The sequence below is a fragment of the Falco punctatus genome (assembly GCF_963210335.1).
Source record: "Falco punctatus genome assembly, chromosome: 1".
In the NCBI taxonomy this organism is placed as follows: Eukaryota; Metazoa; Chordata; class Aves; order Falconiformes; family Falconidae; genus Falco; species Falco punctatus.
Window position 1 is genome coordinate 17,449,697 of NC_137580.1, and position 27,233 is coordinate 17,476,929.

Consider the following 27,233-nt stretch of genomic DNA (forward strand, 5'->3'; position numbering starts at 1 on the left):
GATTTCGCTCTCAAGAAAATAACACATATTAGGAAGCTATTCTCAGATGAGCAGGAATAACCAGAGGTTATAAACGTAACACATTTTGGTCTTTGGCCCAACTGTCACCTCTTCACTGCAACGACTGCAGCTTCCCATCCCACGTCTCCTGCAGCATCCCTCTCAGTCCTTGGCAGAGAAAAGGACAAGTGAGTGACTAGAATGAAGGTATGCCTAAGCTTGCTGCCCAGGCTGCCTTCTGCTGCTAAGATCAAACACATTGAGCAAGTTCTGTTTGTATTTACTTATAGCTGGGACAAAAAAAGAGGCTATCTTCTTTGCACAAATACAAAATTTTACAGAACTTTTAGGATCTTCCTTGTCACTGAGAATTCCACCTCTGCACTAGGTTTACTTAAACCTTCAGAACTTGCTCAGAAGGCATCCAATGAAGTGGAAGACAGAATGGTTTCATGCTCACCAAGGAAGCTAGGCTAAATCCATCTGGCAGAAATCTACAGGATGCTTTTTGTTCACATTAATACCTTCCTGAGGGTCTACAGTGAGATCTTGCAAACTTAGTTAGGAGTACCTTGTGGTATTCACAGCCACTTATTACAAAGCCACAAACCCTTCAGCTTACTAGATGACCACAGAACTCACTGCAGAGTCAGCTGTCCCCATTTTCAGTGGGGATTCGGGGCTTCTATCCACCATCACTCAGACTGAGCACTGACACTCCACATGTACGAACTGCAGGTGCATCACCACTTCATCTTCACAGCCTATCATTTCCCCCTTCTCCTTTTCAACAATCTTTACAGGCAAAACAAGAATAGCAGCAACGGAAGCAGTCTCCCTAACCATACAACTTGCTGCAGCCTCACTGAGAAAACCATTGAATCATGGCAAGTGTTGCATTTTCACCACCCAAACAGATGTCTCACCTGGGTCAGCAAAAGCCATCCTCAAAATACACATTCTAAACACAGTAACGCAGGCACAGCCTTCATCAGTTCTGGTACTCTCTGCCCTTCAAGGACCTGTTCTCTCACAGCTGAACTTACCCTGCCAACAACAGAGCCCCCCCAACAATTGCACTCACCTCTACAGGCTCAGAAGGGATTTCCAATTTGGATAGTTTAGCTTTGGCGTCTGTCTTCAAATCGGAGACTTCTTCATAGGGTTCTCTATGGTATTCCTCCTGGAAAGGTTTGAGATCTGGCGATTCATCTGGTGCCTGATCTTGGCCATCCATTGGTCTGACATAGGCAGTTGGTTTCTGCTGCATTGCACTGGTTTTTGATGGCAAAGGTGGGGGAAAAGTCTGAGAGGAAGGCTGAGTGGTGCTGGTCAGGTTAACTGCTGAGCAGCCCCGACTTTCCTTCTCTTGTGATCCTGTCACTAGGTTCTGAAATGATTTTGTTTGACTGTAGGTCGGCCCATGACTTTTACTGCTGTTCTGTGACCTGGAATCGATATGCTGGCTGGAATGTAGAGGTGACAAGGGCGCCACTGGAGAAGACAAAGATGATAGCAATGGAGAAAGCACCAAAAAGGAAGGCTGCAGTTCATTAGCATGACCTTCACCAAGCACATGCCTGTCATTTCTCTTGTGGTGAAAATCCACATGACTTCCCTGGCTGCCATGATTCTGTTCTTCACCTTGGCTCTGACCATTGGCTAAGGTGTGACTCTTGGCGTGCAAACCTGGAGCTGGGTCTGTTCTTGATTGTGCCTTTTGGTAGTGAATGGAGTGGCTTGAAGCGGGAGGAGCTACAACCGTAGGTCCCATGGGTGGATGGTGGGTTGTGTGGTGGAATGAAGATGGTAATGTATGGCTGGTCTTTTCAGGGAAGTATGGGCGATGAGGCTTTTGTTGTGGGATCAGAGAAGCGACATTTTTAGGAACTCCAATGAGTTTCTGATGGGATTTGTTGTGGCTCATGAGGTCCTTGACCTCCTCATAATTGCCCAGCATGTTCTGAATTCGGCTTGACAACTCATCTCCTTTATTAGTCTGGAATAGAACAGAGGTGGAAGTTAAAAAAGCATGGACCCCCCACTCCAAGAGATCCAGCTCAAGAAGAGACATTCTTCAGGGTCTTAATTTAATCACTAGGCACCACCACCGGTGAAGTCACACATGCTCATCTTGATTCTGCATGCAGTCTCTCCAAAGCAAATCGGACTGCTTTAGTCAGTGTTAGTCCTTCTGAACCAAGATTGCAGATGTGCCTGCAGTCTTCAGGAACGTTAACATCAGACCACTTTGTTTCAACCACAGCTGCAGAAAGAGACAGCCAAGCTGCTCTTGAGCACTCTCCTTCAAAATCCCAGACTACAAGAGGCCCCCAGATGAATATGCCCAACCCAAAGTCCATACTGCACCTGCACCATCTACAGAGCTTTACGTGCATACATGAATTCAAGTTAAGCAGATGGGAAGATGCTGGGTTTGCATGTATCACGTTCCAGTCTGCTACACCGTAGGTACAGCTCTCCTCTTCCACCCCAACCCTCCTTCCACCTCTTCCTCCACCACACCCTCCCTTTACCATTACCTTGTAGGGTTCTGCAAAGAGGGGAGCCTTCTCAGGGCTCTGGTCTTTCTCCTGGAGAGCCTCCTGATTCCGCCTCTCTCTCTCTCGAATACGCTGCAAGTTTCTGTCCTCGTTGTACAAGCTTTAGGAAAGAGAGAAAGAAAGGATGGTTAACACTTTATACCAGTGTTATCAACAGGCATCTACTTTGTGCAGAAACATGTGGTTTCATACAACAGTATGTGTCCAGTGTGAAAGTAATTTTGAAATCCACAGAGTGGTTATAGCTGAAAAGTTAGTTATGCCAAGTATTTGCCCTACTGCATAGTAATGGAATATATGAGGTACAGCATGCAACCTTCTGAGTGATTTCTACGTCTGATACAATGCATCGGGAAGGGTGGGAAGGGAAAAACTATCCATTTAATTGTGAAACACAAATTGATAACAAGTCAATGTGGGCGATAAGTGCATGAGCTGGCAAATCCAGTTGCAATGAACAATGTGAAAACTACCATTCTTGTTCTCCTCCAGATTTCTGCACTTGAGAGTGAAAAAAAAAAAATCAGCCATTTTGAAGGTGCTTCCACTTTCAGAGATTGAACTTTGCCTACTTTATAAACAGGCTTAAAAACTTACTCTCTGCTTTAAATTGACATTTGGAAAGCTGCTTACCTGGCAGACCATGTAGTTGCATTTAAAGCAATCACATAAATGTGTTTAAAGAGAAGGTCCCAAAAATTTGGAAAACACCAGGTCAAATCCCCCTGTTCCTCCTCAACCACATATGTGTGTGCTCAATTCCACCAGCCCTACCAAAACAACAATAAAACCGTGACACACGCACAGCAGGATGACTTCATGGAAAACCAGAACCTTTAAACTACACCTCCTCTGTGAAATACTACTGCAAAATAAGGGAATCTATTGCTCTAGTATTTATGGATCCTTGGGGGAAAAAAGCATCCAGGCATACTATGTGGATGAAGGTTTTTCCCTCCTCTCCTATTTCTACTCTACTGCAGTCCACTGCATACACACAATTCATATACTCTCCTTAGTACGCTGAACTTCTCAAGTATCCCAGTTTGGAAGGGAAGAGCTTTGTCTTCCCCACCAGTGACATTTCTCAAATACCACACCAGGAATCATCTACTGAAAGCCTGACCATCCTTAAAGGAGAGTCAGAGGACTGGCTTTGCCGTAACAGTTAACCAAGAGGTCTGACTACTGCAGAGGCCGTTTCCTGTCTCAATGTGAACTCTGGAAAACGATGCTGTCTGATGGCAAATTTCCATACATAGAACTGCGGCAAGGATGTAGTTGTGCCACTGAGACAGAAAAACATATTCAGGGGTTAGACTATGCACATTTTAAATAGTTTCCAACTTTGTTAGGGCTAAACTTTCCAAACATAGCAAAACAGAAGTTTCCAGTAAGCGCTATGTATCCCACTTCTGCAAACAATGCAAAGAATTTTAAAAATAAAATAATCACAGATCACTGATTCAGTAAATATACACCATCCTTCTGTTACAAACAATATCCAACAAACACATTTCCTCTGTGCATCTGATATCATTTTGCATGTGAGCAATTTCATATCTATAATCAGTTAGTTGGTCAGTTGCCCTGCATGTGCCAGAAAAGCTGTGTGCAGTCACCTATGGGAGATATCAACTGCAGAAGACAAAAGATTGGGAAGAATTATAAAGCAAACAAGAAGCGATCCTGGCTACATCTACTACTTGAAACTGTATCATAGCACCACAGAACAGTCTGGGTTGGAAGGGACCTTGAAGATCACCTAATTCCAACCCTGCTGTCATGGGCAGGGACACCTTCCACTCAACCAGGTTGCCTCAAGCCCCATCCAGCTTGGCCTTGAACACTGCCAGGGATGGGGCACCCACAGCTTCTCTGTGCAGCCTGTGCCAGTGTTCTGCCTAAGTGCATGCATTTCAAGCTGACAGCATTTTTTAAACTTCTCTGTTCAAGTTATCTGGAAGGTTTTTACTGAATTTCCTAAACACTGCAGGAAATTAAAAATGATTCTGCAAATATCCTTTATATGAACTTCAAAGAAATTCCCTTAACACCAAGCATGAAAAAAACCACAGAAGATGGTTTTAACAGCTATGATGCTGGCTTTTAGCACAAAGGACGCCTCTGAAACCTCCTCTTTCCCAATCTGTCATGCCGTGACCCAGTGTCAGTACTGACACCAGCTGTAGAACAAAACTGGGGGGGACGGGGGACGACGACGTAACTTTTATCAATTGGCTCCTCTTCACCCACTGGTCCCCAGTCCATTTCCCCCATGGCTGCACAAGCAATCAAGCTAACACAGTGGGGAAGGCAAAGGAACAAAACCACAGCCCTCAGTGGCAAGTCCTCACTTCTTGCCATTTCGCAGCCTCTGTGCCCTGTAGTTACTCTCTTCGCTTAAATTATACAGCTCTCTTGCAACGAGCACTTACAATGTGTTTGGACTAATCAAAGCTCTTACTGCAACCAGGCGCTCAGCTCCAGCTCTCCCCCACCCACCCTGACTTCTTCCTTTTGAAGCTACCACCAACTATGTTTCTGAACATTATTGTTAGGCTCAGTGTGATGCTGAAGGTATAAAAGGACAATTTTAAGTTAGTTTTAACTCCTCCTCGATCATCAGCTGTTTTCCTAGTCATGTTTTCCCTGGTCAGTTCTTAAGCCATAATTTTCATCATCTGATAGACAAAAGGACATCCAGGAAATTAAAAGACAGAAAGAGGATGTACTTTTTACAAGTACAACAGCAGCGTTAAAGAGAGCAAAGCTCCTTCTCCCGCTTTGTGCCTTTTGATACATGTACACCTTTTGGTCTGCACAACACTGCTGAAATCTCGGCCTGCCCTGTTACTATTTCTGCCTTGATCCACACCACGAACGGCAAGCACTCAGACCTACGCTGTACTTTTTAGTACAACTGCAGCATTAAATATACATACTTGGTTTTGTTTGTTTTCTCCTTAGTACTTATTAAACTACTCATGGTGTTGGCTGGAGTACACAGCACACAGAGACATAGTGCTTGCCTGCCCCAAAATAGATTTTGCTACTGCAACTCGCAGCTTGCTGCGGCACACGTCAGATCCAGGCCTCCCGGAGACAAGCTGTTGAGCTGGCATAGCTCTCTGCTGAAACCCAAGATAACAAGAAATGAAATCAATACATAAGGACAAAAGCCAGAACCAATGCATCTCTTTCTAAAACAGGTTGTTTTCAAATGAGCCAACCTCATTTTCTCTTCCCAGGTAAAAGACTGTTTGCCTCTTTCAGAGAGGACAGAGAAAGACATAAAAGCCATGAGGCTGAATACAAGTCTTTTGGGGAATGCTGTCAGGACTAAAAGAGTAACTTCTCACAGACCCATTCCCAACCTCCCTAACAATCTCAGTTACCTTTCAAAAACTCTTAACATCACTCCTGGACCATACCATACCACTTTATAACCTGCATTATTATTTAGTAAGAAGGCACATGCAATAGCATTCGAATACTTCAGATTTCTGCAGTGCACAATTATAGCAGTGGCCATTCCTATAAAGCACTGAGGACTCAAACCACCTCCACACACTGCCAGAGTCAAGCATCCTATCTTGTAATGACCTCACTACTCTCTGCTTGTTGAGTTTCCAACAATAATCTAAAATTTGCTCCCCTGGTCAGCTTCTTCACATAACATTTATTAGAAAGGAGATAACGTAGAGCAACTTTCTTAAACCAACAAAAAATACACACAATACCTTAAATGGATCCAGTTACCAAGCTGGGTATAATTTCCACACGCCAGCTGGCTGACGTGGGGATGCAATGGGGATCCACATGTTCGCATGATCACACATGTTCTCCCTTTGTTTATAAACCTATACAGAACAGGACTTGCTATTAACAGGTTTTTTCCTGTTGCTAGGTAAAAAGGGCTGGAGCCATAAACTATTCTAATTACTATTCTTGCAGGAAAATACAAACCAGCATGCCACTATCAGCAGTAAACCCAGGTTGAAAAGCATTAGTGATGATCCACAAATATCTGCATAAACACATGTGTATCTCCCTGGCTGGAAGAGCACTGAGAGGCTGAATCACTCCACAGTGAGACTCTGCTGCGAAACAAACAAGCGGAAATTCTGACCAAGAGGTTTTGTGCAGTTATTTCAACTTGCAGAGCAGGAGGGTGAGCCAAAGCCCACTGAAACAGGCAAAAAAATTCTCAGCTGTTTCAACGGACTTTGTGCTGGGTAATGAGAGTGCATTCTTCAGTCATGCAAAACAGGCCTGACCTTGGGCACACATGAGCAAGCCTCCCGCAAAATGAAGGGAAGTCATCATTTGGAACACTATATAACAGTTCACAAGGTTCAGCTGCTGCACTTTTAAAAAAAATAATTTTAAAAAAAAACCAACAAAAACAAAAAACCCCCAACCAAACCCCCCCAAAAAACCAAACACAACCCAAAAAAACCCCACCGCCTCAAAACAAAAACCCACCACACCCCAAAAACACCAGTCCTCAAATATTAAAAATATGAGTTCATAAATTCTAATCATAAATCAAACCATTAGCACAATATTGCTACTCATATATTTCATCCTCTTTATCACAAACTCTTAACAATAACATCATCTTAATAATGAAGACAAAACAGAACGTGTATGTGCACATGAGCAAAATTCACTGGAAAGGAAGCAGGCAGAACATCAGTGATATGTGTGAAGGACTGGGGGAAACCTTGTGGGCTATTTTTATTTGTTCTCCCAGGATAAAAATCTGCTGTCAGCACTGGCTGACCAGGGTTCTTGTTTTATATTATGCCTTGCTGCAAAAGTCTCATTAAATCTTAACTTTGAACAAAAGAAGCCCATAACTTGCAAGTAGTTTAAAAACTAACACCAGCAATAAAAAAAAAAAAACCACCACATCCAAAACCAACCCACTAACACCCCCAAAAAATAAACAAAAACCAAACAAAAAAACCCCAAAAAACAAAACCAAAAAACTAACCCAAGCTACATATTATGACCCTGCAAATTGTTTTCTACTAAAACACTGTGCTACATCCATGTGGATTACGGATATCCTTCTATTTCTAGGCTGGCGAGCATCCAAGTTCAGAGCAATCAAGCCATCTTGCTCAGAGATTCTGATTACATTCAAGCAAAAGGAAAACCCCTAAACAACTGTAACTTGTATCTCTTGCAACAATGACACAACGAGAAGCAGCTATCTTTCCTACATGTATTGCAACACTAAACATCTCACACCCTGCTTGCTGCAGAAGCAGCAGCTGTAATACCTCTAAAGGCCTCTTTCTTTCCCTGAACCTTCACTGACCCCAAGCTCTCTTCCCAGCAATAAATTCTTTTTAAAGAGTGTATGAAGAGAGGAGGGCCGCAGGGGAGGGGAAGGGACACCGCCTTTTTGTAATAATGCCAGCTCCTGCAGGTTGAAAAGATGATGCACACGCCTGCTCCCGGACAGCAAGGCGGGCATGGGTGCTCTCACACGTATGAGATGACGGGGCACTGCTCAGCGAGGTTAGCCATGCGCTGCTGCCACTGCAGACCTCTTTGTACTGTCACAGTGGCTAGTGGCCCAGGCTGCTGGCCACCCCTTCAGCCCAGCCATCCCCCTCCACTTTGCTGTTCAGGAACACCATCCACCCTCTGCCTCTCTTTCTGCAACGGACCCAACCATTTTTTGTTCCCAGTCTCCCTCCAACTTTAGCGTGCAGAAAGAAGCACATTTTAAAAGCAGAAGGACGAGGGAATAAACACTGAGTGGCTGCATGACTTTATCATGCAGTTGAGAGCGCCAGCCCCCCTTCTCTAAGTTACAGGCGAGCCCTTAAACTACTTCAAGACAACAGCTAAAACTCATTTTAATTCGTGTATTTTATCATGGAGGCATACACTTCCCGTGCACGCTACCTCGTCTCATACTGCGGGGCTTTTATTTAAAAATAAGTAAATTGCATTGCACTAGACTGCATTCCTAATTGAGAGCAGAAGCATCTGCTGTCTGCTAAAACTTCCACTTTTTAAATATGAGCCTGTAGCTACCCTGGTCCCAACACCTGAGGAGACATCGTGTCTGTCCTGGCCATTTAGGGGTATTTGTCGAGATGGCTCTTTAAAGCTTTTCAAAACCTGGGCTATGCTGTTGAGCTTAAGGCCGCCCAGTTTCCCCAAAGTCAGCGTTAAGGAAGGCAGGCAGAAAGCATCCGAGAGCCACCATCAGCTCAGTCCCCGCGTGGCCCCATGCCAAGAGGAGAGGAAGGAGGTCTCCATGGCCAGCCAGGCGCCACCAGAGGAAACCCGCGCAGCGCAGCGCAGCCGCCTGCCAGTCTCCAGCAAACCGTCCCATGCATGACAGAGCTCTAACCTCGCTATGGCCAAAGCTGCAGGGAGAACCCCAGCTCCAGTTCTTCAGGAACCTCTCCAGATGAGCTTTGATATTAAGATTTTCCTAGAACGGGCACTCAAAAAACCCAAAAAAACGACCACCAACCTCAAAACCACCTCCAAGCTCTTCCTTACTGTTGTGGAAATGCTTTGTGAAACTTGGCATTAGCATGTCAAGCACAAGGAGCAGGGGGGTCTCCATGGTCCCACCACATCCATCTTCAGAGGGGAAACAGTTCCAAATTTGAGAATTAAAAAGAGCGCTGCACTTTCTGCAGCTGGGCTACACTTGACATGTCATCAGGAAAACCCAAACACCCCATTATGTTCAAAGAGTCTGATGAGACTGAATGCTCACCCTGAAATGTTAGGTCAGTTTTGATCTTCAAACATGCTCCACAAAAAGTAAAAACACACACAAATCCACCCCCCTCCCCCCCCCAAAAAAAACCAAACCACAAACAAAACCCAATCACACTTTGCTACACACCAAAAGAGTAAAATACTCCTATGCTTAAAGCAGCACAAGCTGAAGAAGACAGCCCACCGGCTCCAGTAACAGGGCTAAGTTCATCCAAGCATACACCCTGACTCATGACATCATCCAGGCTTGGGTCTGTAACAGAAACCATGAAAATACCAACGTGCTCTGAAGCCACACTCGGTGACGTGACAATCCTTACTAGAGAGTTCCAAATGCTGATATGTGACAATCCAGCCCATGACAGCATTTTCAAAAAATAGATGGTGCAAGAAGAAATTCTGCTTCTCCTCCTGTCCTGTGTGTTCTCCAAATGAAAACGAAATTAAAATAGAAGTCTGCTTTAGTTTTAGTTGTAATAAGATCTGTTGCTGGCTCCCAAAAGGAATTAACTCAACAGCAGCGAGGGAGGGTGGAGAAAGGCTAAAGCAAACACAGAACGAGGATGCTCACTTCCCTCTGAACACACAGAACCTCTTCCTTCCAAACACTTCAGAGAGAACATTTCCTTTCAGTACAACTGCAGGAAATCACAGATTTATTGAAGCTGTTTTGTCATTAAAATGGACTTAAAAAAAAAAATCATGAGAAGCTGCTGATGATCATTTCTCAAGACTGAGACATATTCTTGTTTAATCTCAACACAAGACACATCACCCCTCAAAAAAGATTAAACAGAAACCACACAGATTCACTGGAACAGGCTCGCTGCAGCACCTCAGCTGTGCTGCCCTTCAAGTCTCCATAGAAGAATCACCACCGATTTATACGGCCAGGATCACATCTACAAAGATTAAAAATGCAGTTTCATTCATCAGCCCATCAGCTTGAAAAGAAACATGGATAAACACAGGGCACAGAAAGTTACCGAGCATCCCAGATGTGCTCAGCTCTCAGCTTTTATCACCGAAGTAGCTTGCCTGACAGTGACTGTAAGGCAATCAGATGAAAGGATGACATTACATTTAATACCAAACAGCATCAAAAATGGCTCGCCCTAACCTTGGCTTCCTTTCCTTTATGGAAATATCATCAAATTGTAACTTGCTGGATATTTTAAAGTTCTGTTTCACATCAAACACTATTTCACAGAACATACATGGTTTGAACAGAAACAAATGATAAAGAGGAAAACATATGGTAGAGGCGCAACAGATGGTACAGTTAGTCAATTATTTTCTGCATCATCATCAACCAGCTTTGGTACATGCTTTCCAAAAAATACGTATCTTTACACTGGAGAAATACGAGTTGGAATGCATTTTTTTTTTCAAGTTTATCCAGCCCTGTTTACTACCTACAATAACAGCCAGCATTAGAACCACTGAGCAAGAGATCAAGACCTCACAGCCCATCCGTACTTCTATGATGACGGTAAGAAACCTACTTGCAAATATTTCTGAACAAAAATAAAGTTCCAAGAAAATCCAGTACAGCTGGAAGCTTTCCTTCAAAAGGATGAATGAACCGCTTTTCCTTCAAAAAAGCAATGCTGAATACACTTCTTCCTATGTTCTGAATACACAGCCCTCTAGGTTACACCAAAACACTGAAGTGGAGAACAGCTGGGATGTTGTAACAGGCAGCAGGGAACCGCCAGTTTGCTAAAGCAGAAACTAACTTGGCTTTTGCCAGAAAAAAAAAAAAAAAAATCAGTTCTACCTATGTAACATTAAGCATCTTCTCGCTCTGCCTCTTACACAGTAATCTTCGGGTTCAAATTCTCATTTGTTTCCTATTGCTGTTACCAAATTAAAAAATATATGCATTACTCGGCCATTAAAAGGCTTCTGCTTCCTTTTGGCATCAATAGCCCCTTTCTTCATCAAGTAGTTCCCAGGAATAAGCCTGAACGTTTCCTGTGAAGAGCTGAGCCCCTGCAGTGCCCAGTGACTTTATCAGGAATTGTGAACTCTCAAGATGTTCTTCAAACATGACAAACACAGACTCGAGCCTAAAAACTCCAAATCATCAAATGGCTATGCACTTAAAAACACACCCCAGGATTTGGAGCAGTATTTCTCAGCCTACACTCTACACACCACTGAAGGCTCAAAAGAGGAAAAAGATTTGTGTCAAGATGCCAATTACTGATGGTAACAATATCTTCTCTGCCTACTCAAAAAAGGCAAACAAATGAAAGGCTTATGACTTGGATTTTCCCTCATGCAATGAAAAGTTTAAAATCTAATTTTTATTTAGTTGTAAATGAAATCCACCGTAGCAGTATTACACTAGACAGGCCCTGGATACTTTTTTTTTTTTCTGATAGCATGGCACCGTCCGGCCTAAAATGCTTCCAACAGGAGTGCTCCAAGCTACAGGGCTCCCTTAAGCAGCAGAGCATCCTGTTCCTCCTCCCCTCCACAGCGAGAAGAGCTCTCACACCCGAGCTGACCATTCCTCAGTCTCCATAGACACACCGTTTACCCTACAAGCAGAAAGCTTTGGATTGCAAGAGGCAGAAAAGCCTCACGATGGATGTGTAACACAAACAAATGACACCCTCCCCAAAGCTGTAAATCCCCGAGGCCAGAACACAGCACGCAAACAGCCTGCCAGCAGAAAGATGCTCCCAACAAAACACAGGAGCTCACGCTGAGGGCCAGCCTCGCTTAACATACAGCAACAACTCGGAAAATTTAGGAAAATGTGACAATTACTGCAGCTTATACAGTCTTCCCTTAATCATCTTCAGCAACAGCCCTGAACTATGTTGCCATAGTCAAAGCACCGGAACAAACCAAGAGGCAGTCTTCTCCACTCATGATGCTGCAGAATGATGATTGCTTCAGATGCCTCTGAAGAAAGCCAGGCTTTCAACATCACCCTATGCATGCTGATGTTAATAGAACGCTGTCAAAAACGGTGTTAATTATAAGTTAGCTGGGGAACACAAAAGTTGTCATTCTCCATCTAAATGCAAATACACTAGGACGACTTCTAAGAAGGTGTGGATGTGTGATGTGTAATTACAAGCAGAGCAGCCAAGGCTTTGGAACCATGATGAATTTAAGGCTTTGTTTGATCTGGATGTGGCAGGCAAAGGAGGAAATGTGAAAAATTTAAATCACCAGGTATGTGCGATGAAAAATCCTGACCGCTTTGCCTCTTAAGAGACAAGGTGTTCTGTATACAACAGCCTAATTCATCAGGCACACAGCTCAGGATTTCCCCAAGCCCAGTAACTGGTCTGCCTGCCTTTCAGCCCTGAAGACATGTATGTCTTTTTGGGTAGGTAAGTAAAGATCTGCAACTTGAGTGCCATTTCAGTAATTGAGTATGCACAAAAAGGTTCAGAAAAAGCTGCTGGTGCCTTGGCTGCAGCACTGATAGAGCAGCTCCAGATGTGCAGCCTAGGATGAGACCCAGTTATGGGACTATCCCAAGAGCCCCCTCGCAGCTGCACACCGAGCAGCCTTGGTTCATAGAACCATTTGGGATGGAAGGGACCTTAAAATCACCTAGATTCACTCCCCCTGCCATGGGCAGGGACATCTTTCACTAGACCCGATTGCTCAAAGCCTCATTCAGCCTGGCCTTGGTTGTGGTGATCCAACTGTGACAGGACTGAGCTTACACATGACCAGCTTTTGCAGGAAAGAGAAGCCCATCCATGTCTCTTCTCGCTTCATCAGCAAGGATGAAAACATTAGCCTGCTCAGGATGCAGACAGACATGCACCCCAATGACTGGTGTTACTTTGCAGAGGTGACAGTGAAGAACGAGTTATTCTGAACTTCACTCTTTTTATCAAAATGGGAGACTTCAGTCTGCCACTAACACAGTTACGCTCCCCTGTCGCAGAGCTGAGCAAACATTTTCACATAGACCTGAGTGCCGCCAGCAGCGCTCCCACAGTGCACACTCAGACCCAAGACCGATCTGGTAAAAGCCCTGCTGGCACTTTGAGAAATGCATAGCCAGATCTCTTAAGAGTGTTTTACATCCTGGCTTTGTCTGAGAATCGGTCTGTTTGGAGAAACAGCATTCCCTGCTGAGCAGATCCTGCTCTAACAGGGAGGGGACCCTGAGTCACCCACGATCACCCCAAGACCTGTCTGCAAAAAGGTCTGAGGAAATGATCACACAAACAGAAAAGACATTCACCCTTCAAAGGTACTTACATCATGCCTTCCTAGATCAAAGGCTGCTGGAAGTAAATACAAGGCCTTGGCACTATCAACAAACACATGGGGTGTAGCCTTTCTACCAGAATGCAAACTTTGGGTCTGCTTGGAAGTTTAGCTCAGACAGAAAACATACACCGTCAAAGCACAGGAAAACCAGATTTCAAAGGCCAGCCGCTCTGTCCCTCTTGCTGCCGCCACAGCAATCGTGCATCTAATTCACATTTTTATATCCCACTCCATTCTACTTGTCTTCTTTCACGTAGTCCCACACTCAAACCATTTCTAAGCACTATCCCCCTGCCCCCAACCTGCTTCCGCATGCCAGTTCATAAGGTATTTAGAAAGGAAGACTCCTAGAAGCCTTCATGAACCACCACCCATCGTCACAGTGACTGCAGCATCATGCTTTGAGTTTTCATTTACCATTCTTCTCGATTTGTCTTGGCATCTTCTTGCATTAGCCTAAGAGCCATTCTGACAAGCCTTGGATGTTATCTTCTTGGATGCTTGTGCTGAGGCAAACTCCTTCCATGTTAGCTTATTTTCCAATGAGAATGGCTACGCTGCACAACACAGCCTAGAGCATCTGCATTCACACCACCCTGATACCAGCTGCCCCGCTGAGTCAAGTTAAGGGCAGCTGAACCGATTACAAAATGGTTCAAGGCCACAAAATGCTCTTCACATGAGCAGAACAGAAATTTTCACTGACATACCTGATGGCTGTAAACATCTTGGAAATTGCTATACACAGACTTACTTTGTGCAGTAACTCACCACTCTCCACATATAACAATGTCGCTTAAAAATCCAGCTGGATTGCCTAAGAACCAGCCAGATTCTGATGTTAAGTGGACAAGCAGGTAAAAGACATTGCTCAATAGGTTTGTTTAGTTTACAGAGGAGCACATACATGATGGATGGCTTTATATCCTTACATTCTTCTTCTTTCCCTTCTCCTATCCTGAAAAGCATGTTCCCTGAGTTGACATTGTCTGTTTTTTGTTTTTGTTGAATTCAGTTTGTGGTTTTTTTCCTTCAAGAAAGTTCTATGAAAAATTAGTGCAAAAAAAGGACTTTTATACAGAAGGTGCAGTCAACTTCACATTTTAAATACTGTTGACAGGCCATTTCTAATCAAACGCTTCATACACGCATACAATGACGTCTCATATAAAACTACACCCCAGTAGCAAGCTCTTCCCATCTACGAGCAACTTATTATCAATAGCTATGGAAAGATATCCCTAAAAGCCTATGAGTCATCCTTACAACCAAAAAAACTGGCTATTCCTTTTTTGTGTTTTCATCTACCAAGTGCCACGCACACTAGGACAGCAGCCTTACTAGCAGTTACACCCATAAAGATGAACACATTTTTACCTGACTTCCTAGAGTTGGCAGAGCTTCCCACCTAAAAACTGTGACACATTTCCAGATCAAAGCCCAGGCTTCTACCAAATATTACACATGAAAAAGAATTGCCACAAAGCCCTCACCCAGTGTCATGCACACTTCTATAGAATTAATGAAAAAATTATGTGAGGAAATAAGGAAACAAGAGAGGAAAAAAAAGAGAGGGAGACGTCCGTCTGTCAGAATTTGCTCCAGGGTTTCTTTTTCCAGTGGTATGCCAGACATTGAGAAATCCAACCAAAAAAAAAAAGTGTCAATTAGCAAGGGAGAAGTTATCTCTAATGATGTACTTTCATTTTGATTTCCTCAGATAAGGAGAAGAAAGACAGAGACAGTTGAAAAACACATCCACACACGGTGCAGTCACTTCCCAGAGCTGACCAGGGCTGATCTTGCTTCACCCAGTCCAAACATTTCAATACAACATAGATGCAAAATAACTTTAAAAGGAAGTGACCTAGGATCAAATCTTACTAGGGAAAGCGTGTGTTTAAGTAATCACAGATGTAAGGTAGTAACCCAGTGTTGCAAGAGAACTGCTGTCACAGTACAGGCTGAAAAAGTAACCAGTCATCTACTTAAGCGCTACTGCCTACAGTCTGATTTTGTTAAAAGCTTCCTGCAGTTAAGGTAAATCTTCCAGTAGCCAGAGTCCAGCTTTAAAATCAGTCACTTCACATGCAAACCCATGCTGAACACAAGATCGAGATAAAACTTCTCAGAAGTGACTCTCACATTTTTTAGGGATTTTTAAGTCAAATGCGGTCATACAGTCTCCCACCAACAAAAAGCAACCTTCTATTATTCCTGACTTGCCACAGGGCAAGTGCAGACATGCTGGCAGCAGGGTAACAGCTACTGTGCATCAGCTGCTGTTTAACTATTTCAGTGGTACTTACCCTGCCTCTGCAGAACGAGAGCTTGCTGCAGCATGTGTGGGGGGTTCCCTTGATGAAAACAGAGGTAAAGCACTTAGCACTGCCATGAATTAAGAACGTAGAAATGAACTAAAATGTGGCCACGTTAGAGCAGCACAGTGGCAATTTGTTCGGGTAAAACAGTGTTCAGACAGTATGAGGGCTATCTGAAAAATCAAGGCGAGTACACCCATGAGACCCCCAGGTCCACACCACCTGCTATCCACCTTACAACACTTACCACTCAGGACTGGGCTGCCCTGCAGCATCATCCCCTCCCACAACGTTTCTCCCTCTCGATTAATCTACATACCGTTCACCATAAAAACATTCATGCACTTCTCCCAGCCTGAGACAAATCAATCTAACTCAGGCATTAGCTTACAAACCCGAGCTCAGGAAAATGATGTGGCTGAAGTAAAATCCGTGGAACGGTGCCAGAACTCAATTTTTGTTAAACCCAGCTGGATCTTCTAGCACCCTGCACTTCAGTGCATGGCTTCAGCTACTACCTCTAAGCCCAATCTTTCTGTTACAGCTCTGTAAGTCAGTTATATGAGTGGGGGAACAGGGTATGTACTATGCGGTAAGCAGCAAGGCTTTCAAGGGCAGGGACGGTCTTCTGTTGCATGCACAGCGAGGTGTTCCCCAGCAGAAATGCAGAAGTCACGGCTGTGACGTTTTATCAACTCACCCACCACCACCAAAATATCACTGTTTCTAATGCTGATAAAGCGTAGCTGAATACATAAGTGGTTATCAGCTGCTGCCTAATCAGTCTGAGGGATTTCTTCAGTCAAGGGCTGCATGAAATCTACCATCCCCATCCACCTCTGAATTCCTCCTCTCAGCAACAGAAATCCAGCACCTCCGATGAACTGTTCCAGGTTTGCCTGGGAAAACGCATAGGGTAAAAATCTATGTTCTACCCTATATAAAACCTATCCTACCTTTCATTCATTTTTGCCTTGAAATATGCTTTTTGTTGTTATTGTTGATCAGTACAATCAATTTACTGGTAATAGGTTTAAAGGCAGCAAGAGAACCGTGCATTCACAGTAGCGATATACAAAAAATGTAATGTAAAAATGAAGTCAGGTTTCTATTTCTTTAAAATAGGCTCCGACAGAATGTCTTTTACTGACAAATCTTTGAGATCTGAGAGATTAGGTAGAAAGGCTGATCAAACTAGTAGTGGTTGAGAAAGAGCCAAATAATCAAGTAAGGCATGAAGAAAAAATGTTTTGCCTTTATTATTTATTTCCCATACCTATTTTAACTTATTTTTTCACACAATTACGAGATTTTGATTCACACGCATATTTCTACTTAGTGATCATAGGAAATGAAACGATGATGGCTTAGACCTACTGTTTCTGCACACCAACTGTCCACACATTTTACTCCTGACCCAGCAGTCCTCAGTAAAGAAAAGCCCAATAGTGTCCCCCACACCCCAGTTACTGTTTCCCCAGGGTCCCCATAAAAACGATAAGCCTTTCAAAGAACTACCTCAGTTCTCTCAGTGGTGGATGCTGTCTGCCTTGACCTCAGCAAGGCTTCTGGCGCTGTCTCCCATGACAGTAAGCTCAGGCAGCGTGGGCTGGATGAGCGGACAGTGAGGTGGGCTGAGAAGTGGCTGATGGCAGAGCTCAGAGGGCTGTGACCAGCGGTGCAGAGCCCAGCTGGAGGGCTGTAGCCAGGCGGCTGCTGACCCTGTTCCCCAGGGCTCAGTGCTGGGCCCAGTCCCGTTCAGCTGATTCACCGGTGACCTGGGCGAAGGGACAGTGTCCCCTCAGCGAGTTTGCCCATGATACCGAGCTGGAAGGAGCAGCTGATACCCCAGCGGGCTGCACTGCCATTCAGGGGGAGCTGGGCAGGCTGGAGAGCTGGGCAGGGATGGACCTGGTGAAGCTCAACACAGGCAGGTGTAGGGTCCTGCCCCTGGTGGGCACAGCCCCACGCACCAGCACAGGGAACTGCTGGAGAGAACCTGCAGAGGGCTACAAAGATGATGAGGGGCCTGGAACATCTGCCAGGTGAGGACAGGCTGAGAGAGCTGGGCCTGCTCAGCCTGGAGGAGACTGAGAGGGGACCTTACCAATGCATATAAATATCTTAAGGGCGAGTGCCAAGAGGATGGGGCCGGGCTCTTTTCAGTGGCGCCCTGTGACAGGACAAGGGGCAGCGGGCACGAACTGCCCCACAGGAGGTTCCATCTGAATATCAGGAAAAACTTCCTTTATTCTGAGGGTGGCAGAACCCTGGCACAGGCTGCCCAGAGAGGCTGTGGGGTCACCTTCTCTGGAGACATTCAAAACCCACCTGGATGTGATTCTGTGCAACCGCTCTAGGTGAGCCTGCTTTAGCAGGGGGTTGGACTAGGTAATCTCTAGAGGTTACAACCCTGACCGTTCTGTGAAAAGGTCTTAAGAAAAAAGTAGGTTACAGCTAAGTAAAAAAAAAGTCTAGATTATATCAGCTATTACATTCAGAAAAAACTCAAACGCTTAATTTTCTATGTGAAGTCATTTCGCTAGTTAAATAAGGATTCAAGCCTCACAATCTGTTTTTCTATCTCAGTTCTTTGAGTATACATAAATGTTTACTGCAGGTGCAAGTCATCAAATATTCAATAAATTTTCTACTTTAAGACTACAATAAAATTATTTAAGTGGACGTGCCTTTTTTTCACCTATTTTCTAGAACTGGCTTCCTAAATTCTATTTAAAACAAACAAAAAAAAAAAATCAACCCATTATCCTTCTCTACTACACCAAAGAAGATTTTTAACAAGAGACACAGTAAAAAAGAAACATTTAGTGAGCAGCTTCTTCATGTCTCTGCACTTTAAACCCCTTTTCACATAACACTCCTCATCACAGCTAACATCCCTGTACATCTAGCCAAGTGAACACGTCACCCGTTTTCTGTGGAAGCCTGCTATCAGCTGACCTTGTCCAGCTCTAAGCCTGTCACCTGCACTGCCATGCGGTCCACAGGTGCCACATCACAGACCTCTTGTCACACAGCACATCGCAGCCTCACCTCACAGGCAGCTCAGCTCCAGCACCATTTCTCCATAAAGCACCCCTGCACACTCCCCACACCGTGCCATGCAGGCAGAGGCACCAGTTTCAGCATTACTTTGTCTTGCTTTGCATGACATGCAAATACAGGCACATACATCTTACTTTTTTGTCAATTCTCCTCTTGAGGCAGCAGAGCCATCCGTACCATTTTCCTGTAAACACTTCCAAAACAAGTTCTATGTTTTTCAAAGGCCTGATTTCACCCAGCCTTTCCTAAATGCTGCCAGTTTGCAAAGCCTAAGAGTGTTTCACCTCATGTTTCCTGCACAGTCGGAAGGGTCCTCCTTTCTACCCTCTGCTACCATCCCAGCTGTGGGCTAACAGGTACTCCTGAAGCCCTACAGCTTAAGGCAAATAAAGCCCAACATAAAATGAAACGTAACATCAGTTCCGCATTTGTTTCTTTCACGACTGCAAACCTGAAGTTGTTTAAACTGCACATCAAACTCTATCAGCAGTTCAATTTGCTGTAAAGCATAACAAAAGCAAAACACTTACAAACATGAGCATTTGAAACTGTCTCAGAAATAGGGTTGTATACAATTCTGCCTCCTGAATCTTTCACCCCCTGCAACCTATTAAGCACACGAGCAAGTCTACAGTATTATTTGTGAAACACATTCTCTGTGTAAAATCCTTCCCAAACAATTAACTAAATCAGACCTCATGTGCTACAAACAGGACAGTACCGTAACTAATTTGAGAGTAAGAAAAAACAATAAGGAATATTAAAGACCTAAATTCTTTCACACTTTCACACGAATTAGCAGTAAACAAAACATGCATGAATGAAAAGGTTTCCTATTCTTTTGAGTTTTCCACTTACATAACAGCATGTACTGAGTAACAGGTTGGACAAGTCTTATCTGCATAGCAAGGACTAAGTAGGAACAGAAAGAGATTAGCACTGTTTGTACAAAAGATCTGTTTATATGCTGAAAAGCCTATTTAAACATCTTTCCTGCAGTCTCTTGCCAGACTATGATTGTTTCAGAAGTATTTCCTAATTTTTCCATCCACACACAAAAGCACCTGCTAGTTTTCCTACAATTTGTAACCGTTGTTCAATTTTATGAAGAGGCGCACATGCTCAGTATCCGAGTACCTCTTTACACTGGAGTTTCAAACTGCATTCAAATCATTAGCTTGATGTCCATATAACAAAGCATCTCATTGTCGTTCAAAAGGACTTGGAAAGCCTTCAGACTATGCAAGAGCAATAATCCATGACACGGTGCATTAGGCAGGTACCGATGCATGCCTAATGCACCTTGCAACGCACATGCCGCTTGAAAGTGCACTCTGAAGTATCTTATCTTTCCTTTTTCCAGCTGTTACAAAATATTTACATTTTACACAAGTCATTACTTTTAGCAGCTACAAAAAAGCTACTCCTTTAAGAAAATAACGAAAGCTACAAATACTTTGTCCCTTCAATTCTGAACACATTTATTCGACACCTTTCTAATTTTACAATGTAAAAAAAGAACATTTTCCTCGCATCAGGCGAACACCTATTTGAAAAGCTCCTGTCTTTCCTTCATGATGAGAAACAGCAAGCTGCTCAGCTTTACCATTGTTAGCAGCACTTGTGTGCAGGCAGTGGGAACATCACACTCTGGCTCAGATCAAAAGCAACAGCTAGCTCCAGTTCCCACGGGACAGCAGCATGGGTTTGGCAGCACCAAGACCCACTGCAAACACTGGAAATCTCTCCAACTTGCTTGGTGCAGGCATGGCACTTTGTCTGCGCGTGCAGAGGAAAACCAAAGCCAGTCTAACAGATATGGGGGATGTCTTAAGCATGCAAAGAAAAGCTCAAGCCACAGATGGGCTTTTGCAAGCAGGTGAAGTCAGGCACCCTAGTTCTTTGGCAGCACAGGGAAATCACGCAGTGAGCTGTGGGAAAGAGGACTGCCAGCGGGAACCAGCAAGGCCACTTCCAAAACACTTACCTTGCCTCCCTGAACACCGTGTGCTCTTGCAGCACATATTCCCTGATAACTATGCTCTGCTCTGGAGAGCACGCAGCTAAACACCGAATCAACTGCCAGCTTAATACCAAGCTAATCTATATTTTACCTGCTGCCACCTAACCTAGGTGAGATACCTGAAAGACGGACACAGCTTCTGCAAGGACTGATGTATCTTGAAAGGCTTGCAGCAATACTAAAAAATGATAACATCAACGTACCTTCGAGCACAGCTCTTTTGCTGCTTAAAAGCATGAGGTACTTTTTGTGAACCACGTAACACAGCAAAAGCAATGATTTTTACAGGGAGGCAGAGGGACAATGCATTTTCTAGCTGAAATGGCAAACTACTACATACCAGGAGCTATCTGCCAATAATTGGGCAATGTGCTGATTAATACTTTTTCTGGGTTGCCTAAGGACAGTGCATGCATGAGTATCTCGCCACTATTAATTAATCTCTCTTTGTGCATTTATCCTGGTAGAATTTACGTGTCCCACACAGTGAATACCCTGAATGAGGCAATTTCTACCTCCAAAAGCACTTACTATTGTCAGTTTATTTGCCCTGCTTAGCCTGACGCTCAGATTGGCAATAAATCATCATTCTTAGCAGCTGAAGTGTTTACTGTCTTTCATTCAATAATCTTTCCTCCCCACTGTCCCCCCTGCAAGTACAGTAATCATGTGCTGAATAATCATTTACAGCACTGCAATTAGGAGATTATTCCATTAGGCTTTGTATTTCTATCCGGTTTTACGTTTCCATTAAAAGCACTTTGTTAAGCAATCGAGCAACAAACGCAATGTAACCACAGGAGTCTCAGAAGCAGATGTCCATCAGGCAGAGTCCCTGCGAAGCAGCCTAGGAAGGGCAGGCAGTGCTCGTGGGTCAACAGAGAAACCATCCTCCTGCGCCAGGTCCTAAACCCAGGGAGAGGACAGGCAGCGTGACCACAGATGGGCCAGCATGGTGCAAGCAGTGAAGAAGCTGACTGCCTTCCAGGAGTCTGGGTGAAACTGGGAAGTCACCAGCTAGACACCTACCTAGGCACAGGATGAGTTCCCTTCGTAAACGCAACCTTGTCGCTCGTGCCTCTAAGAGCAGAGTAAGAAATGTTATGGAAGTTTTATTTCTGTAAAGAGCGATCACTTCTGTCCCTCACATTTCAGTACGCAGGCAGAGTGTAGGAATTCAGCTATTTCAGACGTCTCCCGCGTTTGTGCAGCCTCAGTCAATACATTTACCACCAAAAAAACTAGGTAAAAAAGTATGTTTGCAGTGTCTGTGGGTAGTTCCCCTCACACACCAACCACATTTCTTTCTTGTTTGGTTTGCGGTTTCCCCCCTTCCTTTCTCCTTTTAGTAGAGCACTGCTCTGCTTCTCTTTCCCAAGTCCTTGCCCTCTGCCCAATCCATGTTAAGCCTGTGAGAACTGGAGGTTACTGGTGAAAGACACACTGCCTTGTCACGTGCACACAGGTTCAGCCCTTGGAAAGGGTCAGTACCAGTGAAGCCTATGACACACGAGGAAGATGCTCTTCCTCAGACCTTGGCAGGAAGCACAGAGAGTGAACAGACATTAGATTCAACTCCTGCAAATGGAAATTACAGAGGAAGCTGAACTTTAGTTTTATTAACAATATGCCTGTCTCTCTCACCTATGAGAGCATAGGGTCATATCACAGCAACTTTTCTTTCCTTCCTCAAGGAGCAAAACCTGACAGCCAACTGGTAAAAGGCAACTAGTCAAAGCACTTGTTAATTACATTATAGCTCTTCTATTTTATCGGTTTCCAGACTTCGTATCATTTTGTTTCCAGTTTTAATCTTCTAGGGGACTGGTATCTTTCCAAGACTGTTCTCAACTGGCTATCCTTCTGTCTGGGGAAGTTACCACTCTGGAAGGAAGTCACATCTGTCCAGACAATAATGACAGTGATTTTGTGCCACGCTTGTGACCAAGGCTGGAAAATTACTACCCAAGTACACAGGAGGATATTCACCAGCTATATGCAGCATTTTATCCACTCAGCAGTGACTCACGACATCTTCCAGGGACACATCACCCTCCCCGATAAAACCCATCAGAGCCTCTGCCCTTAGGAGGATTTTCATGGCAACAACCAATGGCCCCCGAGTCCCTGTCCTCAATGCCACAGTGACAACAGATGGTTTGGAAGGAGAATGAATCAGCACTGCCTCTCCCTAGGGTTCCTCATCCCCTGTCCTCCCACACATGTTCCCAATGACACTTATTCATTGCCCTGAGCCCGAGGCAGGAGGTCTGTGCCATGCTCTCTGAGGGACCGAGCAGATGCCTTGCAGTAACCACTGCGTCAAACTTCTGGAGGAGGTTTTAAATTCTTCCGTGTAGGCTGCTGCATTTTCCCTGACTCTGTCTAGAGCTACATCCAGTGTCAACTGTGGTAAGCCTCTTGAACAACCTGCTTCCAACCAGACAGCTTCCTGCATCATTGCGGGGACGCGGTTCCTCTGGATTGCTTCATCTCTCCATAGTCTCTCACTGTCCCAGAGATTCATTAACAAAGCATCCATAAACACGATGAATAACAACTCCCAGCACCAGCTAACACCCCAAATGACCCAAGTAACATCCGACCAAGCTATCTGTAGAAAGCTAGGTATTTCCACGAAAACAGAAGATGATCACAGGGATTTAGGATAATTATTTTTTTTTTTAAACCACAGGATAACTAAGTCTCTCTAAAATCTCAGTACACACTTTCTAACACATTCTGTACCTTTTCTATCTTACTCAATTGCCTAGTTGTTGCAGTTACTAGGCATGCAACCACAAAAGAGTAAATGTTTTGCACAACACACTTCTTATGCATAAGTATTTCTGGAAGCCACTTGAAAAATGGGAGGAGGGAAAGAACAGAGAGAGTCACTATTCCCGCATTTTCCTGCTCCACCTGAAACTTTCCTTTCACCCACCCTCAGAACAACTCCTAGAATCCTTCCTGGCCAGCACGTTTTGCCTTAGCCCCACATTTTTTCCACTTAACACAGCCCTACTTATAAATATGATGCTTGTAGCAATATACACCACAGAGGAAGAACAGAAGAAACTAAGGTTAATATCCCTCCCTTCTCCCGCATCTCTTTTCCTCTGTCATGCACACATGAAGAAGTCATTCCTCAGTTTCAAGCTGTGAATCAGGAAACCATTTTGAGCACCTGCTTATATGCACACACACGTGCACATAAAACCCATTGTCCATGCAGAAGCTCCAGGTCAAGAATTCATTTTGAGCTCAAGCATGGCTCTAACAGGAATGCTTTCTCCAATTGGACTTGAGAGCTTAAAGCCACAGGAAACTAGAAAAACAGATAGTGGTCTAAATTCCTCCTGTCACCAAAGTAGTTCATTGCCTTATAACAGACAGTTTAAGCCTCTCAAAAGATGTGGAAGGAATAGATCAGCTGGAACTGAGCGTACATGCTGAAGGCTACAACGTGGCCCTGAACGAGACCGATGCAGAAAAACCCAAAGGAACCCATGAAATTCAGAGCAGCAGCTGTAACAACACCTTGCACATACACCCTGCTGAGCCCTGGCCCGTTGCCTCAGCTTCCAGCACACCCTTGGCAGGCCAAACTCACACAAACCCTTTCAACCCTCCTCTGGTTTCCTACTTTCCATCGAGACTTCGCTGTGCGCCAGCAGGACCCAAGATCTCTATCTAGTCAGTGCCTGCACCTCACTTGCACTCCACCTTATATGCATGTACTCGGCAAAGGGAAAGAAAAGAGGAAAGAGTGAAGAATAGTTCAAGGACTTCCTAAGAAAACGGCATGACTTAAAGGCCTTTTAAACGCATTGTATTAACCCCAGCGATTGCTACTGGTTTTTCAGCCCTCACACTCTCCTCCTTGTGTGTTCAGGGACTTCTCTAGGGGAAAGAAAGAAATAGTGAGCAAACAGAAACAAATCATTATTTGCTTGGCAGATTACTGTACATAAACAGTCTTTAAAGTTGTTACACTCAAGTAAACATAGCTTATATCAGTATCATCTGTACATTTCCGTCATTAGGCTGAGAGGGAGGAGGATGGCCTGTTTTCAAGGAAGCAATTTTTAAAAAAGGAAACCATTAACTTGATATTTCATCAACGTACAAAGGAACAGGGAAGTAAAGAAGTAGTTTTCCCAGTATTTCCCCTGTGTTAAGTTGCACGCTTTTTCATCTGCCTGATGCATGACACCCCCCACCCACCAAACCAACAGCTAGAAAGCAGTGGGCCATAAAAAAGAATGAAAGTGTGGCTAATGCAGAAATCCATCAAAAGAAAAGCAAAAGATGAGGTTAGGACACAGAAAGAAGAGAGTTTCCTTCATAATACCTTCTTTTATATGGCATTTCTACCAGATTTTTTCAAAGGGGGGGGGGGGGGGGGGGGGGAATACTTTTAAACAGGATTTTAAGATTTTCTTTTGCTACAGCTGAAAAAAGGGAGGTTTTTTCCCCCCCTCCCTACTGTTTGGGCTACCACAAACGATTACTGCCAAATAGGAAAGCTACAGGAATAAGCACTCTCAAGGGAGCTGAGCAGAAACAGTACCGAAAGCAAGACCCTTGACTGAGACGCCACACGCTCCATACATGGTTCATTATAATTAAGTACAGCACAGATACCAAGTCAGTTCTTAGGGTAAGGACTTGCACAACTGTATTTGGCCACAAAACAACACAAGGTTCAGCCCAAAGGATGGAATGTCAACTAAATGTTCATTAGATTTAAAAATTAACCCAGATCACACACACATCAGGGTTGCAAGCATTACAGGACAGGAATTTTTTTGTGCATGCAATTTCCCTTTTCTTTGTTTTGGGGTGTTTTATTTTGAATAGCTTTTAAATTTTATTTTGTTTTTTTGTTTTAAATATCACAGTTCCTAAGTTTTCATTACAAACTGTCTCACAAGTTGTTCAAAATTGCGAAACAGCATGAACACACACCAATGCAGCTGCCAGAACAGAGCCCAGGAAGGTTTTGGTTGCAATTATCAGATCATATTACAATTACAAACTGGTTTTGTTTATTGAAGAATTACAGAAAGAAGGTTCTGGCTGTGAAACGCAGTACTAGACTACATCAGCTGTCTACATTGTAAGAGAAAGGAAGAGCCATAGGCCCCCTGCACATAAATTCAGACTGTCCCTCCAAAGACATGTGACAAAGTGATGTGCAACGAGAAAAACCTACCCACCGCAGGTCAGTTTGCTCAGTTTACTTAACTGACTTGGAAAGAAAACACACTTTCCAAATCATTAGGAACTAGACTGATTCACACATTTAAGTAATGGAAGAACCAGCTGGGGAGCCAAGTTTTAATGTTACCATTCCTGCAGACTGACAATTTCACCCAGTCACTTTAATCCGCCGTGGTCCTACCAGGCGCAGAGTTGCACCGCAGCACCAAGTTAACTGCACTACACTATGCTCAGCAACATGCTCAGGTAGGTACAGAAATTCCAATTGGGGGCTGTCTCATTTTGGCTGATTCAGAACCAAGGTTGAGGTCATCCCACTTACTCAAGAGTTTGAAGCTGGTCTGGAAGGAGAAGGGAACAACATAAACAAAAAGTTAAGGGCATCCTCAGAGGGGAAGCCTAGGCTTTGCTGAAGAAAAGCTGTTAAGATTTTTTTTTCTCCTTTCCCAAGTTAAATTCTTCATCACAAGTTGGCTAGGCTGCCCTGTAGGCACAATTCCATGTATCTGCATAGAGAGTCTTTGATAAAAAAATGACTTTTCAGAGTTGTTTATTTTTGCACAAAAGGCTGCAGTCTGTAGATGGAATGTGTAGCTACCCACAACCAAACCTTCAGCATACCTTCATACTCAGAAATACTCATTTTCATGAGAGATTAATTTCAGCTAGTAACTTTCCTTTCAGCCGTTGTTATTAATGGCCCCCTAGTAAGCCACAGAACTGGTCAATACAAACACTGGTATCATGCTAAGAAAGTCTAGAAAGTAAAGCTTTTTCTTTACCCCCCCAAATGAAACTCACTGAATATGCTGAAAATAAGGGGTTTTTTTTCCATAGAGAACTTAGGGAAAAAAACACTTTAACATCTGTTACAGCTAGATGGCACACCTTTACAGCATTATTAGTGTCATCCATACTCTCTTTCAGCTTTCTTACTTGACATTTCTTGATCACATGGTACCATCTAACTTACAAACTCTGGCTTTTCTCAGCAGGGAAGAATTTCTGCCA

General features: G+C 43.9%; 1 protein-coding gene across 6 annotated transcripts in view; it reads right to left on the reverse strand.

Annotated features, from left to right (window-relative positions):
- The window catches only part of AFF1 (ALF transcription elongation factor 1), a 121,460-nt gene that overhangs the window by 62,682 nt on the left and 31,545 nt on the right, over positions 1-27,233 (reverse strand). For all 6 annotated transcript variants that reach the window (XM_080409389.1, XM_080409388.1, XM_080409390.1 and 3 more), the window contains 2 exons: positions 2,544-2,664; positions 1,085-1,999 (listed from right to left, as the gene is read on the reverse strand). In XM_080409389.1, the coding sequence (XP_080265515.1) occupies positions 1,085-1,999; positions 2,544-2,664 (1,036 nt within the window). The remainder of the gene's footprint in view (positions 1-1,084; positions 2,000-2,543; positions 2,665-27,233) is intronic.